This window comes from Carlito syrichta, unplaced genomic scaffold (genome assembly GCF_000164805.1).
Source record: "Carlito syrichta isolate Samal-C Ts95f unplaced genomic scaffold, Tarsius_syrichta-2.0.1 Scaffold316465, whole genome shotgun sequence".
Lineage (NCBI taxonomy): Eukaryota > Metazoa > Chordata > Mammalia > Primates > Tarsiidae > Carlito > Carlito syrichta.
The window spans coordinates 598315-617125 of record NW_007260561.1 but is presented as its reverse complement, the minus strand read 5'-3'; the positions used below and the strand labels follow the sequence as shown (position 1 = coordinate 617125).

General features: G+C 41.2%; 1 protein-coding gene across 2 annotated transcripts in view; it reads left to right on the top strand.

The window, feature by feature from the left end:
• The window catches only part of HLF (HLF, PAR bZIP transcription factor), a 63027-nt gene extending 45156 nt beyond the window's left edge, over positions 1-17871 (top strand). Inside the window, exons 3-4 of one of the 2 annotated variants that reach the window (XM_008074469.2) lie at positions 8059-8279; positions 13425-17871. In XM_008074469.2, the coding sequence (XP_008072660.1) occupies positions 8059-8279; positions 13425-13640 (437 nt within the window). In that variant the 3' untranslated portion in view covers positions 13641-17871. Of the gene's footprint in view, positions 1-8058; positions 8280-13421 lie in introns of both variants that reach the window. The other variant, XM_021707241.1, reaches the window with a different exon arrangement.
• The last annotated feature ends 940 nt before the right edge of the window (positions 17872-18811 follow it).

The window sequence follows — 18811 nt, the reverse complement described above, 5'->3', positions numbered from 1 at the left end:
GGGAGGAATTTCTTGGTAGGGAGAAAACTAAATACAAAGGCCTAGGTTGGATCATGCTTAGGGCAAATTTGGGACAGAAAGAAGGCCAGTGTTGCTAATTGGAGAGAGGAGGAGCCTTGAATTTGGTCATATGTGGCAATGGGAAGCCAACTGAGAAGATTTTGTTGTTGTTGTTACTCTTTTGTGTTTCAAGACACACGGTCTCACTCTATTGCCTGGGCTGGAGTGCAGTGGTACAATCATAGCTCACGGCAGCCTCAAACTCTTGTGCTCAAGCAAACTATTTGGAGGATTTTGATGTGGGGAAGTGACTGGCATAGGTCTGCATTTTTAGAACATCTTCTGGTACTGTGTAGCACTGTAGCTACATGGGAGGAAGGAGGGAGGACAGTAAGGAAGTTGCAGTTGTTCAGGAGCGAGATGGTGCTGACTTACACAATGGAAACTTGTTTATCTATTTTAAAGTATCTGTGCTTATAGTATCTATGTTTTATATTTGTGTTTATACAGAGACTATTTATAGAGTACTTTCCAGGTACTACGCTAAGCACTTTGTTTGTGCTAAGCACTATATTTATATATTTTATCTCAATCATTTCTCACACAACTCTAAGAGGTGGGCACAGCAATCTTCTTTTGCAAATTAAGACACTGAAACTCAGGAAGGTAGGGAAAAAAGGGGGAAAAAATATCACCAATAGTCCTTCCCCCCGAAACAGACCTTGTTAGGATTTGGAAGGTCATTTCTTTTTGGTCTTTTATTCACAAAAGCCCAAGTCTGGGACATACAGGTGGCAGACTCCGAATTCAAACTCAAGTCTCACAGTTTAACCACCTGTACAAATCCTGCTGTAATGTTAACATGACTGAAGCCACCCTCCCCCCATACACAGTAGCTCAGCTTGTAGGTTTTTATTGCCATGAGAATGTTTACCAATTATCAAAACTCAGTAGCATGCACAAATAAGGGGTTATTGTTCACTCATCTGTAACTGCCATGGGTCGGTTAGGTGGCTCTGCTGGCCTTGGTTGGACTCACATACCCAAGGTTCAGGTGATTTGGGCTGACCAAGGCTGACCTGTTCCATGTGTCCTTCATCCTCCAGCAGGCATGTTTATGGTGAAGACAGCAAAGCCACAGAGAAGAGTCCAAAACACGCAATACACAAAGCTTTAAGCCCAGCTTCAGAACTGACAGTATCACTTTTGCCACATTCTGTTGGCCAGTGCAAGTCAGAGGCCAGCCCAGATGCCAAGGGGTGGGGAGGTGCAAATCACATGGAAGAGGACATGGACAGAGGGAGGGCTGAGATCATTGGCCATTAGGACATAAGTGCCCTGCCCGTGTAGAGTACTTGTTGGACAAATAATAGGTCCCTGCCATCACAATGGAGACTAGCATATCTGGCTCAGAATCCAGAAAGCCTGTATCCTTGGGATGTACATGTGAGGTTTTTATTTAATCTCTGTACATATTGGGAGCATTCTTTGTTGACCTTACAGTGTTACTACAGTCTCCTAAGTTAATTGGCTCCCTGTAATGTAAAGGGATTTTCAGATGCTGAACGGTTTGTAGCGAAATTGACTATAAGCCCTGGTGGTGGTTTTATTCTGAAAGCAGGATATGCCAAGAGGGTAAAGGTGCTATTTCAAATGCAAATTATGAACAACTGGGATCCAGGTGATCATGACAAGCAAACAGTCCCTAAACTGGTGATGAGGAGGAGGGTAGAGATGAGCAAGAGGGAAAGATTTGGCACCAAACTTTGAATCATGAGGAGTTTTACCCATCAGTTCTAAAGGGAACTCTGGGCAAAATAAAAATCATTTTCTTTTTTGTTATCTTTACTTGATAGACGATAATGTTTGTCAGCTGGCTAATGTTTCTCAGTGATAAACATTAGAATATGGGAATTGTTTTGACACCACTGCTGCAAATCTAGTTGCTTTGTTTATTTAACCGCCTGAATGAAGAGCACATCAGAAAAGGTGGAGGTGTTGCAATCAGCCTTGAGGATTAAGTAATAAATAAAACCATAATTTATTACTTCGATGCAGTCATAAATTTTAAAAAATAAACCATTGACTTGAGAAGAGATAAGAACCTAAATTGCTCTTGTTCTCATTCATTGATGACTGCTTTCTAATCGGCTAATTGAATATGAGCTGCTCAGATCTTGCTAGAGTATATAAGAATATGAGAAATATCCTATTTTTGTTATACTATTGGGAAGTGTAGGCATGCCTAATCTGTGACAAAAGTAGAGGGTAACTTTGGGTTTGAAGGTGACTTTTAATCTCTTTCCAGATTTCCTTGAGCCCTTTGTTCTCCCCTTTCCTCAAGAAATCCTCTTTGGTCCTTCTGAAAGAGACTTAAATCAAAATGCTTTTAGGAGGGAAAAAAAACCCCAATGTTCTTGCAAACTGCAGTCTACATGATGAGGTTGATCTTGTCTGCCCTGTGTCTTTTAAACAAATCCTTGGAGAAACAACAAGCTTAGATAACAAATGTAGGAGAAAAACACATAACTGTCTCAATACATGCTAACAAGGCACTTGAAGAAATTTAATACATAATTTTTTATTTAAAAACAAAAAATACTCAGCCAGCTGCAGTGTTTCATGCCTGGAATTTCAGCACCTTGGGAGACTGAGACTGGAAGATTGCTGAGGCCAGGAGTTCTAGACCAGCTTGGGCTATAGCAAAAGCTCATCTCTACAAAAAAATAAAAATTTAGCTGGGCATAGTGTCATGTACCTATAGTCCTAGCTACTTAGAAAACCAAGGCAGGGGGAGTTCTTGGGCCCAGGATTTCAATATTGTAGTGAGCTATGATCATGCCACTGAACAGCCTGGGTGACCAAGCAAGACCCTACCCTGTTTCTTAAAAACAAGTAGGGCTGGAAGGGTTGGAACTACCTTGCCTTGTCAGACTGCATCTACTACGATTCTAGAACAAACCTTTATATTGAAGAATGTGAAGAATTAAAAAAGCATTTTCCATTAAAGTCTAGAACAAGAGGGCATATTATGGTTATAATCAATATTTTAGAGATAGTTGATCCCCAAATTACAACATTCATGGGATCCTAACTCAAAAATTCCAAATATTATATTGTTATCTTCAAAATTAGTATAAATAAAAGCATCAAATATCAAGCCTTACAATTATCATTATATTAAGACCTTTAAAAAGCATTAAGTAATGTCCCTTGCTTATGCTGTATACCAAGATAAATTCCAGGACACTCAAAATTCTAATACTATAAACCGGTTATAGTAGTATTAGAGAAGGTATAGCATAATATACATATGTGTGTGTGTGTATAATACAATTTTGAGATAAAGTATGAAAGTTGGATGCCATAAAAGAGAAGATTTCAGTATATTACTACATCACAATGTAAAAGTCTCTTAACTTTATAAGCAAAGCTAGAACACAAGCAACTGTATGGGAGAAAATATTTGTTATAGTTATAAAACAGATGAAAAAATAATCTATAAGGAGTTCTGAAAAATGAACAAACAAAACCCACCTTAAAAGGGCCAAAAGATATGAAGAGGTGGTACACAGAGAAATAAATACCCATTAAACATGTGAGATGTTCAGTGTCATGAGTAACCAGAGAAATACAAATTAAAATAATCATGATATTTGTGTATATCAGATTGGTAACATTTTAAAAATTAATACTTAATTGTGGTAAGTTTATACTCATAAATGTTGGTGCAGGATTAAATAGGTATAACATTTTTGGAGCACAATTTGGCAGTACATTTAAAAAATTTAAAATGAATACGCCTTCCATGTGAGCAGTACCACTTCTAGAAATCTCTTCTACAAAAACACATAGCTAAAAATCCATCCATGAGGAAATGATTAGATTAAATGCTATATATCCAAACTATGGAATACTACTCACCCATTAAGAATAACCAAGTTGACCAGGCGCAGTGGCTCAGCCTGTAATCCCAGCACTTTGGGAGGCCAAGGCAAGAGGATTGTCTGAGCTTGGTGTTCGAGACCTCATCTCTACAATAAATCAGGCGTGTGTCTGTAGTTCCAGCTACTTGGAAGACTGAGGTGGAAGGATCGCCTAAGCCCAGCAGGTCAAGGCTGTGGTGGCCATGAGTGTGCCACTTGCACTCCAGCCTGGGTGACAAGAGTGAGACTCCAACTTGAATAACCAAGTCGTTTTATTTATGCTACCATAAGAAATTGCATATGGTATATGATGTGTTAAGAAAGTAATTTAAGATATATGGGTAGCCGGGCTCGGTGGCTCAGCCTGTAATCCCGCGCCTTTGGGAGGCTGAGATGAGTGGATTGCCTGAGCCCACGGGTTTGAGACCCGCCTGGGTAGCGAGACCTCATCTCTACAATAAATCAAAAAATCAGCCAGGCGTAGTAGCGCATGCCTATAATTCTGGCTACTTGGAAGACTGAGGCGGAAGGATCGCCAGAGCATAGTAGGTCAAGTCTGCGGTGGCCAGGAGCGGCCACTGCACTCCAGTCTGGGTGACAGAGTGAGACTCCAACTCAAAAAAAGAAAAAAAGAAAAGATATATGGGTAGTATAATTCCATTTGGGTTTAAACCATTTATGTGTAAAAACCAAGACATAAGAAGTTCACATCAAGCCATAGAGGGTTGTCACCTCTGAAAAGAGCAGTGAGAGAGATTGGGGGGAGAGGAGAATAACAGGTACTGGAACTTTCTCTTTCTTGGTTCATTTCTGTACTTGTTGAAATCTTACAATGAGCATCTTTTATCATTTAAAAATGTAATGTAATGATGCATTTTTAAATCGGCAATTCTTATATCAAAGTTTTATAAATCTACAAAAGGTTGGAATAGTACCCATTACCCAGTGATGTTGACATTTTGAAATAAAGAGAAAAAAATGAATCCATCAGAGGTAATTCAGTAGAAAATATAGATAAGTAGGATGGCACAAAGATATCGTGAGGGAGAAAAAAGGACCTGGCTTTGTTTCTCAGGTCCTTTGTTGCTGGCTGTCTGAAACTGGGGAAGCCATGGAACTTGCCTGTGATCCAGTTAGGTTTTCCCCATTCTGCAGGTGGGGTTGACCTACTTCCATTTGAGGAAAGGTCTAGAGAGAAAGAATGCCAAGAAAGGTTCCACCTAAATGGGGAGTGTTATTGTTAGGATGTTCATGAATGAATGTCAGAGTCCAGTTTCTCGGAGGGCCACCATTAAATGAGGAATACTCTTTGTGGAAGCTGAACTCTGAAGTGGGCACTGTGGTGAGGAGTCAGGTGAAGATAAAATAAACAAAATATGAAAGACCACGTGGTGGTGTAGAGGAGAGGTGTGTGTGTGTGTGTAAAGCTTAAGAATATCTTATAAAGCAATAAAGGAGAACATTTTAATATAGTGTAGTAAAAAGAATAATGAAGTACTTAGGAGGAACTTGAAATAACTTGGAGCGATTAGATTTGGGCAGTATTAAGAGATGCTTCCAGAGGATAGGAGACATGGGTACATGCCTGTGTAAGTGTGTGGCAGTGGAGGTGGAGGTTGTATTCATGGGTAGACTTGTTATGAAGTTCAAAGAGTTTCTAAAGGCAAAATAAAATCCCCATTTGACTCAGATGTGATTCATTTTCTGCGGCAATATCAAGAGGCACAAGAGCAAATCTAGCTTGACACCATCCAGTACAGAACTCAGCAGTCTCTAGAAGCTGGAGCTGATCTACAGCTTGGCTAATGAGAAATTGCCATCCTCTGCCAGCGCCTCAGGGCCCATCTCTGCCTCTTTGGCAAGCAGGATTCAAAGGAAGCTCAAAGCAGAGTGGGGACCTAGAAGGTCACCCAGAGCATTCATTTGCAAGCTCCCCACCAGGCCTTTCCAGAAGAGAGAAGGGCGCGGTTTCACAAGTTTTTGCTCTAATCTAAGCCAATGGCTTCATGCTTCAACCTGGGGAAGGTTTTAATGAAACCTAAAGAATACTTCACACATTGACCTACCACTGGCAATGAGGAAGAGGAGGAGATGGGCCAAACATAACCGAGCTGTATCCTCTCATTTATTCTCTGGGTGTGAAAGGAGTGATTGTAAAATTCAGATGAAACTAGAAGTTGAAATTCAGAGCTCCCAGCATAAACATTAGGGTCTGTTATTAAGTTCTCTTTCACCAGTAAGACACATTCAGAAACACAATAAAACTATTGTTCTGTGGATGTTTGTGAATTTCAGTGGTTTACTCCATGAAACCCTCAAGCAGAAGTTAGGTTGTCTTCATTATGTCCTTTCTAATTTGTTGACTATTTATTGAATTTGTTTCCTTCTCACCATCTCCACTGCCACTATTAATGTGTGCATGGTTTATCACAACAGGCTTGTAACTGATCTGTCTCCAGCCATGACCCCTGCAGTCCATTGATCATGCTGCCAGTTCTTCTTTCCAACCTTCTGCTGTCTGTCACTTCACTGGTCAGAATCCTTCAGGAACATTGGGGTCTTTTATCCTGTTTCTACTGTCCACCTCCTTGGCTACATCTCTCCCTACTCCATCTTGTCTTATGATTCAGTGCTACAGCTACCCAAGAGAAGCTACCCAAGACAACTTGTAGTTCCTCAAAAATGCAAACTTTGATCTTGTGTTTGTGGTGGAATACCTTTTTGACTAGTTACTGTTTGTCTTGGCTGTACAAAATGTCATCTCTAGGAAGTGCTTCCTAACCTCCTTTGGAGTATATGCATTTTCCCACATTCTGGAAGTTCATGAGGTTTACTTCCATCCCTGCACCTACAATCTATCCTGAATGGCTAGTTAGTGGTCTATCCCCCTGACCCGCCTGGAAAACATTTTAAAGGTGAAAATCATAGAGTTCTGTCCATTGCCCCTTGCAGAGTGCTTGGCACATAATTGGTGAATATGTGATAGGAATGTGTGATAGAATGAATGTGTGTGTTTTTTTATTGAGTTTCTCCCTCCCCAGTTTTTGAACTCATGCAGGTGAATCTTTGTTTTGCCTGATATGATGTGAGTCAAGTCATACCCAGCCTGCTGTGTTCTCAGAAACAAGGTAAGGATAAGTAAGATATGTGATGTTGGGGTCTTATACAAAGGGAGACCCCAAAAAACAAATTATTTTTTGGAGGGTGGGCCCCTTGTAGTACAGGCTTCCCCCATGCTGTTCTAGGAACCCATCTGCATCAGCGTACCAGCTATCATTGCTGTGAGAGGCTACGTTCAGCTTCATTGAATTTTGTGGGGGGATTCTTTCACTGCATTTGTCTATTTTGTGATGGGTGATTTACAAGCACGTCTACCCACACTACACTGATGTTCAGGCAGCTTTTGACTAAAAACAGCATGACCCCTGTGCCCCACCCTTTCTATTTACTTGATCTTGCCCCCAGTGACTTTTTTTTTTTTTGAGTTGGAGTCTCACTCTGTCGCCCAGACTGGAGTGCAGTGGCCGCTCTCGGCCACCGCAGCCCCGGCTTGCTGGGCTCCGGCGATCCTTCCGCCTCAGCCTTCTGAGTAGCTGGAACTACAGGCACGCACTACTATGCCCGGCTAATTTTTTTTTTTTTTACTCATTGACGAGATTGTCTGAGCCCAGGTGGGTCTCGAACCCTGGGCTCAGACAATCCACTCACCTCAGCCTCCCAAAGTGCGGGATTACAGGCTGAGCCACCGAGCCCGGCCCTCCAGTGACTTTTTTGTTTGTTTGTGAAAAAGTCATTAAAGGGAAATGTTTTGCCAGTGTGGAAGAGATGAAACAAAAAATGGCAGAAGCACTAAAAAGGCACCCAAGTCAGCAAGTTCAAAAAATGTTCTGAGCAGTGGAAAAAGCATCTCGATAAGGGGCATTGCATTGAAAGGAGAGTGCTCTGAAGGTGATTTCAAAGTTAAAACATGCAAGAATAAATACACAATTTTTAATAAATTCTGACGCTTTTTGGGTTTCCCCTTGTATAAGTGAGTTGAAGACTCTTGCCCCTCATCACGGAGCATCAGTAAGTAGCTGCCCTACTGCGTGTCCCTAGAATGTTCTGAAGTAAAACTCCTGTGTTGCTGCAGGTCAGCTGTTGCCAGCAAACCGCAATACACCGAGTCCCATTGATCCTGACACCATCCAGGTTCCAGTGGGTTACGAGCCAGACCCAGCAGATCTCGCCCTCTCCAGCATCCCTGGCCAGGAAATGTTTGACCCTCGCAAACGAAAGTTCTCTGAGGAGGAACTGAAGCCACAGCCCATGATTAAGAAAGCTCGCAAAGTCTTCATCCCTGATGATCTGAAGGTAAATTGGAACTGGTAATCAGGTTTTGGACAAATGGAGAGTGGGATCAACAGGCAAATTAAAAGGGTGGCCCCTGGAAGCTCACATATGCTAATGCACAAAGGACTTGTCTGATCCTGTAGCTTGGCATGTGACTTCTAGGCAAGTTCCTTTCTCTCTGGGTATCTTCTGAAATGTCTTTTTCTGTCTTGATACTGATCAGAAATAAAGAGAAGCAGTAAAATGTGGGAGGGGTTTTAAGCCCACAAAGGAAGCAAACCTGCTACTCTCTGTGTGGAAAGCCACAAAAGCCTATTAAAATCAAACTAAAATCTTTCAAGGTTGGAAAGAGAAGGGAAGTTATATACATCTGGCCCTCATAGCCCTCTAAGAGTTTCCTTCCTTTTGGGAATTTGTTGAAAGTTAACTGTGTCATTTCCCTTTAGGCCTTGAGGAATAACAGCCAAAGACAGGACCTCCATCCACATTGCCAACCTTGGATGACTAGGGTGGGATTTTTGTGTAGGGAGCTGGTGGTTCCCTGACACTATTTATACGTAATGTTCACTTTATAATAACCACTTGAGTGTCTCAACAAAAAATTAATTCTGGTTTGGTTTTCTCTGCTATGTTGTACGGACACATTATTTATAAAGGGAAATAGACTTACCTTGGGAAGTCAAAATACAGCTTAAAACAAAATTAAACTGACACAATTAATGATACCTTAGGAAGAGAATTCTTTTCAAAACTATGCCATGTCCGCTAATACCAAAATAGAACTACTTTTGATGAGTCATTGCTTAGAATTTTTTGTGTTTATGCTTCTTTCCAGTCACATGGACAATAGAGATATGATTATACATAGTCAAAGCACTGGAACCAGGCATAACTAGCCCTTTCCTAATGTCTGACCCGCATTTCTCAAACCTAAATATGGCTCCCATGTAGGGACACTCCTAGGCCAGGAAAATAGAAGTTTGAGACATTGTCTGAACAGATTTAGACTTGCTTTTAATATCTCCTGCTTTTCATATCTAGAAAAAACGCTGAAGGTCAAAGTACCTGGCAGGTTTAAATCACTGCTGTCATCCACATACCTGAGATTACCTTAATTGATGCAGAATAGAAAAATGGTAGGGCTAAAAGGGACCTTAGAGATTCATCAATCCAAAGTTATCTTTTTGCAGTTGAGGAAATGGAGAATCAGAAAGGTGAAGTAAGGTGAGCTCTACCTGTTAGAGTGAGGCCTAGCCTGTCCCCCAGGCCGTATAGTTTCCAGAAAGGTCACAGTGGCATGTTGGCCCTGAGAAGGGCTTCAACAGGGGTCCTTGTGTGACTAACAAATCTATAGCTGTCACCCTGAGGATCAAAATAGAAAAGTACATGACAAAAATGTCAGAAAATCTAAACCAGTCAGGACATTGATGGTTAGGTTGAGATGGGGTAAGAAAGGGACACCATGGGCTTAGGTCCTGCGAAGATAGGGACCTTCTTTCAACTGGATGCTTTTCCTAGTCTTGTCTTCGTAGCAATCAAAATTTTTGTGTATTTTAGAGCCTCATCTCTTTAACTAAATCAGCGAGCTCGTTCAACATGGGTTTCCTCTTGAATGAAGGGTAGTTTGAAAGGATGCTACTGAGTGGTGGATTGAACTTACAGCCAGATCTTCATAGAGTCTCCAAATTTGCATGTTCAAAGCAAAGAGCAAGATTACCTAATAGCCCAGGTAACCTTAGCAACAAAGAGATCATGCAAAACCCATCTGTGCTGGTATGATACATATTACTGCTGTCATTACTAAACCTGACCTTTCACATGACAGGTGGGGAATGGGCAGGAATGTTCTCCTGCCACGTGTCCTTAGATTCTTTTCAGTTGTGAATGAAGCCTCAAACTGCAGGCCACAACTGCTATAAAGCAGGAAGCAGAGCTCTAACATGTTTCTCCTTCTGACAGAGAGGACCAAGCCCTGGGTTGGGTGGAAAAGAAGGTGTGTGTGACCACCAGTGTTAGCCAAGTAAAGCGATTCAATGAAATGGTCCCCACCAAAAATGGGCTTCCCAAAAGGTCCCAATCATTTGGGTTAGCATGTATGCCCTGGGAGAATTATGAGATGACACGCTGGGATTCCCAGATGAAAATCAGTCTAGTCACCCTGATTTCTTAATATTTTTAGGGCCCATTCATTCACTTGGCAAATATTGTTCCAAGACCTGTATCAGGGGCTAGGGATATCAAGGTGAGCCAGTACCCACACTGTTCCTGCCCTCATGGAATACCTAGTGTGGTGGAAAAAAGGTAGTGTTGACCTGTGTGGATTGGCAGGGCTGAGTGGGTTCTTGCTGGGTTGAGATAACTGGGAAACCAGATAGCTTCAGATGGCTGGGAGATAGAGAAGTAGGCAGTGGATAGAGTGCCAAATTTGTCAACCCCACTCAAGATCCTGCTACCTCCGCCCTCAATCATTTTGCGATGACAAAGGGAGGTGATCTGATTTTCTAGTCCAGGACACTCCTTCTTCCATCATTCCTGCCTCCTGCATCTTTTGCTGGACCCCTGTTCCCAGTCCCCCCCCCCCGCCACCTGAGAGGTTGGTTTTGTATTCCACACCTTTTCTGGCTCATCTGCATGTGTGGACAGATGAGGCCAGGAGATGAAAGCACTAGAAGTCAGAAGAGCTCTGAGTAAGAGACAAAGAAGTTAGTTGTTCCCCTGAGGCCAGCTGGTGACTCCTTTGGTCTTTAAGGCCTGGTCTATGGTCTATGGAGGAACCTGTCCATTCCCCATCAACATGTACATGCAGTTTCTACAGTGTCCTAGGGCAGGTCCTCATGTCCCCCTTTACCTCCTGGGCCCCTGTTTCCCTGTGTGCAGGTTCTGATTCATCCTAAGTCAGCCCTTCTTTGGAATGCTCCTTGGAAATCACACCCCAGGCTCATTGAAAAGCATGATAGATACACCGAGACTACCAAGGGAGTGGAATCGAGCTTCCATCAAAACACAAACAACTTCCATCAGAACCGGAGGCCTCATCACTGTTGTTAAAGTGCCTTTGGGCGCCCTAACTGTCTTGATGTCATTGATTCTCAGACTCCCAGTTCTCCTCCTCCCTTTCAGAAGCACAGACAACTTCTACCAACAACCATTGCACACCTGCCCAAGCTTGCTTACCTAGGTATTCTTTTTTATTTTAAGACTTCTTTTTTTTTTTTTTTTTTTGAGTAAGAGTCTCATTCTGTCACGAAGGCTGGAATGCAGTGGCATGCTCACGGCTACTGTAGCCTCAACCTGCTGGGCTCAGGTGATCCTTCCACCTCAACCTTTCAAGTAGGTGGAACTACAGGTGCATGCCACCCTGCCCAGCTCATTTTTTTATTTATTGTAGAGACGAGGTCTCACCAAGTTGCCCAGGCTGGTCTCGAGCCTCTGGGCTCAGGCAGCCCTCTCGCCTCTGCCTCCCAAAGTGCTGGGATTACAGCCATGAACCACTGTGCCCCACTATCCAGGTATTCTTTAAAGGGCAGCCTCCTCTCTCAGAAGAATTCTAGTATCAGCTATTATGAAGACTGCTTTTTCACCCTGTTACATAGTATTATGAAATGTATAGAAAGCTGGGGTTGCTTTATTTAAGATGGCAGTAGCAGCTTGTGAACGGCAGACAGGAAGTGCCTGCACACATTTCCTGTCCTGTCCTTGTGTAAGGCAAATGTCTGTCAAGGGTAATGGGCAGGTTTGGGAGTGAACCACTGACCTTGGACCTTCTTTGCAGTCTTCACCCCAGCCCATATGACTTTCTCCAATGCCAACTACTCCTTAGGATCCTGGAGGGCAACCGAAAGGACTGCCTTACCCATTTATTCTGGGTGGCTTGTAACTGTAGATGTTAGCTTTGCTAGGACTTTGCAAGTTGTTAAAAAAAAAAGGGAGAATTGCAAAATTCATTAGGTGGCTCCATCAATACACTAGAAGGTCTAAAAGAAGATTCACAGTTCTTAGTCGTCCTAGGAAGCTCTTCCTTTTCTTGGTTGTGGGAGGATCAGCAATGAGGGAAAAAGAAGGGAGTTCTTTCCCGCTGATGTCAGTAAAATATTACTTAGGCTAATTCAGGCCTAGAAAAGATTTAAACTAGAAATTAAATTACTTAAATGCTAGCCACCCATGTGAGTACACTGATTAGTGCCAGGTTGAAGGATTTTTTTTAAAAAATTCTGGTTTTAATTACTAAAGTGTATATATCCATTATATAATATCCTAAAATTCAGAAGGATATAAAATAAAAGGTGCAAGATTTGACTTTTCTCCTTGGCTTCTCTCTTCCAATCCCCTTTCTGGAGATCTTACTTTCATAGCTTAGTAAAAATCCTTCTGAGCCACCCTCTTTCTATGGATATATAATATTATGATTTTTAACCAAACTGGGATAAGACAATACATATTTATCTGCAAATTGACACTTTTTCCACCCACATAGTGGCATATCATGAACATCTTTCTGGTTCAGGTGTGTCATTATTTTAACAGTGGCAGAGTATCCTTTTGTAGGACTCTATCATGACATAGTAATTCAGTATCTTAGATATAGCCGCTTTTCCTTTTTTTCCCCTATTACAATGCTGCAATAAACATTTTATGCCTGTGCCTGTATGCACAGGTATGAAGATTGCTATAAGACAACATCCTAGTAGTAGAAGTTGCTAAATCAATAGTACATGCATTTAAATAGTTGATAGATATTGCCAAATTGCCTTCCAAAAATATTGTACCAACTTATACCAAAACAAGCATATGAGTGCCCATGGAAGAAATTGTATTCTTGAGGTATAATTTTCAGCAATGAAAGTAAAGAAAGTTGGAGTGTAATTTACAGGGTGAGGTGTACCCCTGGGTTTTATTCATCCTCGGATCTCTACCTCGTTGGGCACATACTCTGCTGGGCAGAGAGTAGTAGCCTGTTGGGACAGGTTGGTCCTTGCTCCAGGAAGGAAGCCATTACTCACAGACCCTTCTCTAGACATGTGGGAACGGTAAAGGAAGGAGACACAAGCTAAGAAACCCGGGCCAGTGCTTCAGCACACCCCTGAAGGCTGCCAGCACACTAGCTGACACTCTGCTTTGCTGAAATCTAATATCTTGTTTCTTTTTCCTTCTGTAACTAATGAGCAGGATGACAAGTACTGGGCACGGCGCAGAAAGAACAACATGGCAGCCAAACGCTCCCGCGATGCCCGGCGGCTGAAGGAGAATCAGATCGCCATCCGGGCTTCGTTCCTGGAGAAGGAGAACTCGGCCCTCCGCCAGGAGGTGGCTGACTTGAGGAAGGAGCTGGGCAAATGCAAGAACATACTTGCCAAGTATGAGGCCAGGCACGGGCCCCTGTAGAATGGCACTCTTGTGGGCTGGCTTTGGAATAGATGGACAGTTTGTTTCCTGTCTGATCGCACCACACCCAAACCAACCTTTCTGACATCAGCACTTTACCAGAGGCATCAACACAACTGACTCCCATTTTGGTGTGCATCTGTGTGTGTGTGTGTGTGTGTGTGTGTGTGTGTGTGTGTGTGTGTGTGTGTGTGCTTGTGCTCATGTGTGTGGTCTGCGATGTGTGCGTGTTCCTTTGCACTTGCCATTTTAAGACAGCCCTTTCATTGTCTTTTAGTTCCAAAAAAGAAAGGTGCCATGTTTTTACTAGACTCTGGAGCCCTCTCGTGGCTTTCCCATCCCCTCCCTCCTTCTCCACTCCTAACCCTTTCAGCGTTGCTTTGTGTTGGAGCTTACCTACTCTTCCAGGACTCTGCTTGGATTCACCAAGAAGGGCCCTAGTGAAATAGTGGATCTCGGTTTTTAAGAGTACAAGCTCTTGTTTCTGTTTAATCCATAAGTTACCATGCTAATAAGGTGCACAAAATAACTTAGCACTACACAGCTCTATCCCTTTATAGGTTGCTTTCTTCTTATTTTCAGTTTTGGTGATAATTGTCTTCAAATTTAAAGTGCTGTTTAGATTTATTAGATCCCATATTTACTTACTGCTATCTACTAAGTTTCCTTTTAATTCTACCAACCCCAGATAAGTAAGAGTACTATTATAGAACACAGAGTGTGTTTTTGCACTGTCTGTACCTAAAGCAATAATCCTATTGTACGCTAGAGCATGCTGCCTGAGTATTACTAGTGGACGTAGGATATTTCCCCTACCTAAGAATTTCACTGTCTTTTAAAAAAACAAAAACTAAAGTAATGCATTTGAGCATGACCAGAACCTCCCTAGGGCAAGAAAGCAGAGGGAAATGGAAGGTCTAAGAATAAGGGGTTAATTTATCAGTACATGAGCCAAAAACTGCGTCTTGGATTAGCCTTTGACATTGATATGTTTGGTTTTGCTGTCTCCCCTCCCCCACCCCACCCCACCCCTTCTTTTCTAGTTTAACTTTTTCCATATTCCTCTTGATATTCACAATTCAATTACTTAAGATTCAGTTTTCCCATTTTTGTAATATATGTTTTTGTGAATTATACTTTGCTGTTTTTTAAAAAGAATCAGTTAATTAAGTTAATAAGTTGATGTTTTGTAAGACCCTTTTTCTTAGCGGTGTCATTTTTGAATGCCTCATAAATTAATGATTCTGGAGCTTATGTTTCTTATTCTGTTTGCTTTTGAACGTATGTGCTCTTATAAAGTGGACTTCTGAAAAAATGAATGTAAACGACACTGGTGTATCTCAGAAGGGGATGGTGTTGCCACAAACTGTGGTTAATCCAATCAATTTAAATGTTTACTATAGACCAAAAGGAGAGATTATTGAATTGTTTAATGTTTATACAGAGTAATTATAGGAAGTTCTTTTTTGTACAGTATTTTTCAAGTATAAATACTGACAATGTATTTTGGAAGACATATATTATATATAGAAAAAAGGAAAACTATTCCGTGTTTTAAAATTATATAACAAAGATATATATTCACCAATGTTGTACAGAGAAGAAGCGCTTGGGGGTTTTTGAAGTCTTTAATATTTTAAGCCTATCACTGACACATCAGCACGTTTTCTGCTTTAAATTAAAATTTTATGACAGTATCGAGGCTTGCCGTGACAAATCCTGTTCTGAAATATATAAGGAGCTTTCTTGTTTCTTATTAGGCCTCAGAAAGAAGTCAGTTAACGTCACCCAAAAGCACAAAATGGGTTTTAGTCAAATATTTATTGGATGATACAGTGTTTTTTAGGAAAAGCATCTGCCACAAAAATGTTCACTTCAAAATTCTGAGTTCCTGGAATGGTGTGTTGCTGCCAGTGCCCCAGAGAGTTCTGTTCTCCCCTGCGGGCTGTGCGTCTAATACGGTATAAGGTTGATATCGGTGCTATGTGTATGGTTTATCATTTGGTAAGTGTTTGGACTTTAAAGGTGATTGTACTTTTGTTTCATTAAGCTGTGTAATGTCAAGAGATTCCACTGTTACTGCAAAGAAACATTTTGTGCTAGATTAAAACACTCTTTCATCAGTGGGATTTTCTAGTTTCCTGCCTCCAGAGAATCTAATTCTTTAATGATCTGGTAGTCTCCTTGTCAATCCATCAGCAATACTTCTCTCATAGTGTTTAGTCTTGGGAAACCCAACCAATAGGATATTCCTACTAGATATCCATTTTGTCCCAAGCTACAGGTAAAGGCAGGAGATGGGGAAGTATTGGAACTGAAATACATTGTTCAGGTGAATAACTATGGAACCGAAATACATTGTTCAGATGAATAACAAAATCAACAAAACCATTGGCGATCTTAAGCAGAACTGAATAAGAAATATTCAGTAAGAAATACAAGCAGGCATGGAGTTGGCCTTTTTACAGGCAAAGAGGCTAATTGTAGAATTGCTAGATGATCGTAGTCATTAAAACAAAGACAGATTATATCTTTAAGTGGAGAAGTGTTGAAGGATTGTACCATGGATCATCCAAATGTATGGCAATATCAAATGGTAACTGAAAAAAGCTATATTTGAGCACTGGTCTTTCTTGGAATTAGATGTTTATATCAGAGGAGCACCACAATGTTTTCTGCAGAAGAAATAAAAAGATCATAATAAAATGTATTCTCTTGTGTGCCAGGAGAGGTTTCAGAAACCTACCTCGTCTTAAAAATTTAAACACTTTGGAGTCTGTACAGGTGCCTTATATGTAGGTCATTGTCAAAACACACACACACACACACACACACACACACACACACACACACACACACACACTCACACACACACTCCCTCCTGGCCTGGCTGCCTGCCTGTCCAGCTTAGTTAACTAGTAAACAAGGCAGATCTTCTCCATGGAATGAGAAGCCACAGCCCAACTTGGAGTGACTTGGGTCAACCAGGGTTAGATGCAGACTGCTGCTATTATGAGAGTCCTGTTGTCATTTTTTAATCTTTTCATCCTAAACATCTTTCATAGATTAATTATTTGGCCATTAAAATGAATCCAGATCCTATCACACTTACATATATAGACATGATTTGGAATGAGCCTCAGAGAACTTCCTGATGAAGTCACATCACTGTTTCTTTAGATTTGGCACAGGCAAAAATTGACCAGCTAATCTTTCTGCTGCTACTACCTTGGGGAGAAAGTTAGGGGATGTAGGGGAGGGTTGTAAATGATCACTTTCTCCTCTTGAGAAAATGGCCACCTTGGAGCATTCAAAAACCACATTAGGCAAGATTGTAATAGGCCTTTTGTCTTCAAATACAATGACCTCCATGAAGCCATCCCTCAAAGCAGAGGGACCCTTTGAGGAGAGTAAGAATGAGATTCTGACAATGGATGAGTTGGAAGCTGTACTAGATAACCCGGAGATTCCTACTAACTCACTAGTTTTGTAGGGGAACTTAACAATAATGCTAAACGTACATCTAAAAAGTCTAGGCTGTTTTCAGGAGAGTCAGGAAGGATTTCAAGTGGCACCCTTCCCCCTACCCCAGAGTAAAACAACAGACATTCTGCTAAATACAAAGATATACTTTGGTTTCTTTCTAGTAGCTTTTACCCTAATATTCCTTTTAGGAAAACTTTGAGTTAGAGTGATGCCAAGGCAGGCTGACTTGGCCTGCCTGCCTGTGCCCGGTGGGTAGAGATCTGGATTTAACACAGGGGTCAGCACCCTGCAGGTGCCTAAGACTAAGTGTTCTGCCCCTAGTTTGCCCACTTCCTGCTGAGGGCTTCTAAGTAACTACCATTGGTGAGGCCAAGGTCTCCTCCAGGTTTTTTCTACTATTAGTAATATAATTTCAAAATAATGAGCAAAACCTTGTCCAAATCAGACTTAGCAACTAGAGTCAATACATTTTGCAATGGGCCAAGTGTGTATAGGGGAGTGTGTGTATGTGTGTGTGAATATTTAAGTCAACATAAAATCTTTAATTTTTGAGCACCTTACCAAACATAACAATAATCCATTATCCTTTTGGCAACACCACAAAGATTGCATTTGTTAAACAGGTACAAGTTGACATGAGGTTAGTTTAATTGCACACCATGATATTGGTGGTATTTATGCTGTTAAGTCCAAACCTTTATTTGTTATTCTTAATGTTGAATAAACTTTGAATTTTTTTCCTTTCTTTCATGTATTTTTGTTAACTGTTGGCTAGCAATTGGATTCTGTTCCCACTTCAATAACCAAGAGACCATTTGCAGAAATCATTACACAGATAATAAAATGATATTGTATAATTAGTAATAAATTAACCATTTATTGAGTACTTATGTGCCAGAAACTGTATTAAACACTTACATGGAATACTTTATTTAATCCCATATCAACTTTATGAGGTAGGGACAATTGTTATCCTCATTTACAGAAAATAAAATAGAAGGTTATGGGAATAAAGTAGCTTACCTAATGTGACACAGGTAGAGATGGCTGAGATGAATTCTGATCCCCTGTATGGGCATCATTTAGAGGAGTTGCTCTAAAAGCCAGTCCACAGACTGTTTTCTTGTTGGATATATAAAAATCACCTGGGATCCTATTACAGAAGTACAGATCCAGACATTCTGAATCAGTAGATTAGGGATGGGGCCCAGAAATCCAAATCTTTTAAATGCTCCCAAGTAATTCCCATGTGCAGCCAAGTAATTAGAGTCAAGAATTTATAGACTCAGCTCTTCATTCAAGTTTATAACCCTTGGGGAATCTGTGTAGAAACTTCAGAGATTCCATAATTACCTGAAATTGTATGCAACTTTTTTGTATATAAAAACATGTTTATTTTGCTGCGGAGAACATTCATAGTTTTTTTCCCCCTTCTCCTAAAGGAACCTGTGATGCAGCATGGAATAAAACTCCTGAATTATAAGAAGGCTGGTATAGTGCAGTGGCTCTGCAACCCAGGAAGCCCAGTAAAATCACCTGAGGAGCTCAAAACACTGGTCATGTGGGGCTCAGGAACTCAGCATCTCTGACGTAGTGAGAAGGGGGGCTCTGTGATGAGCAGCACAGTTCTATATTCAAATCTGTTGCCTAGTAGATGCATGAACTTGAGCTGCTTCTAGACATTT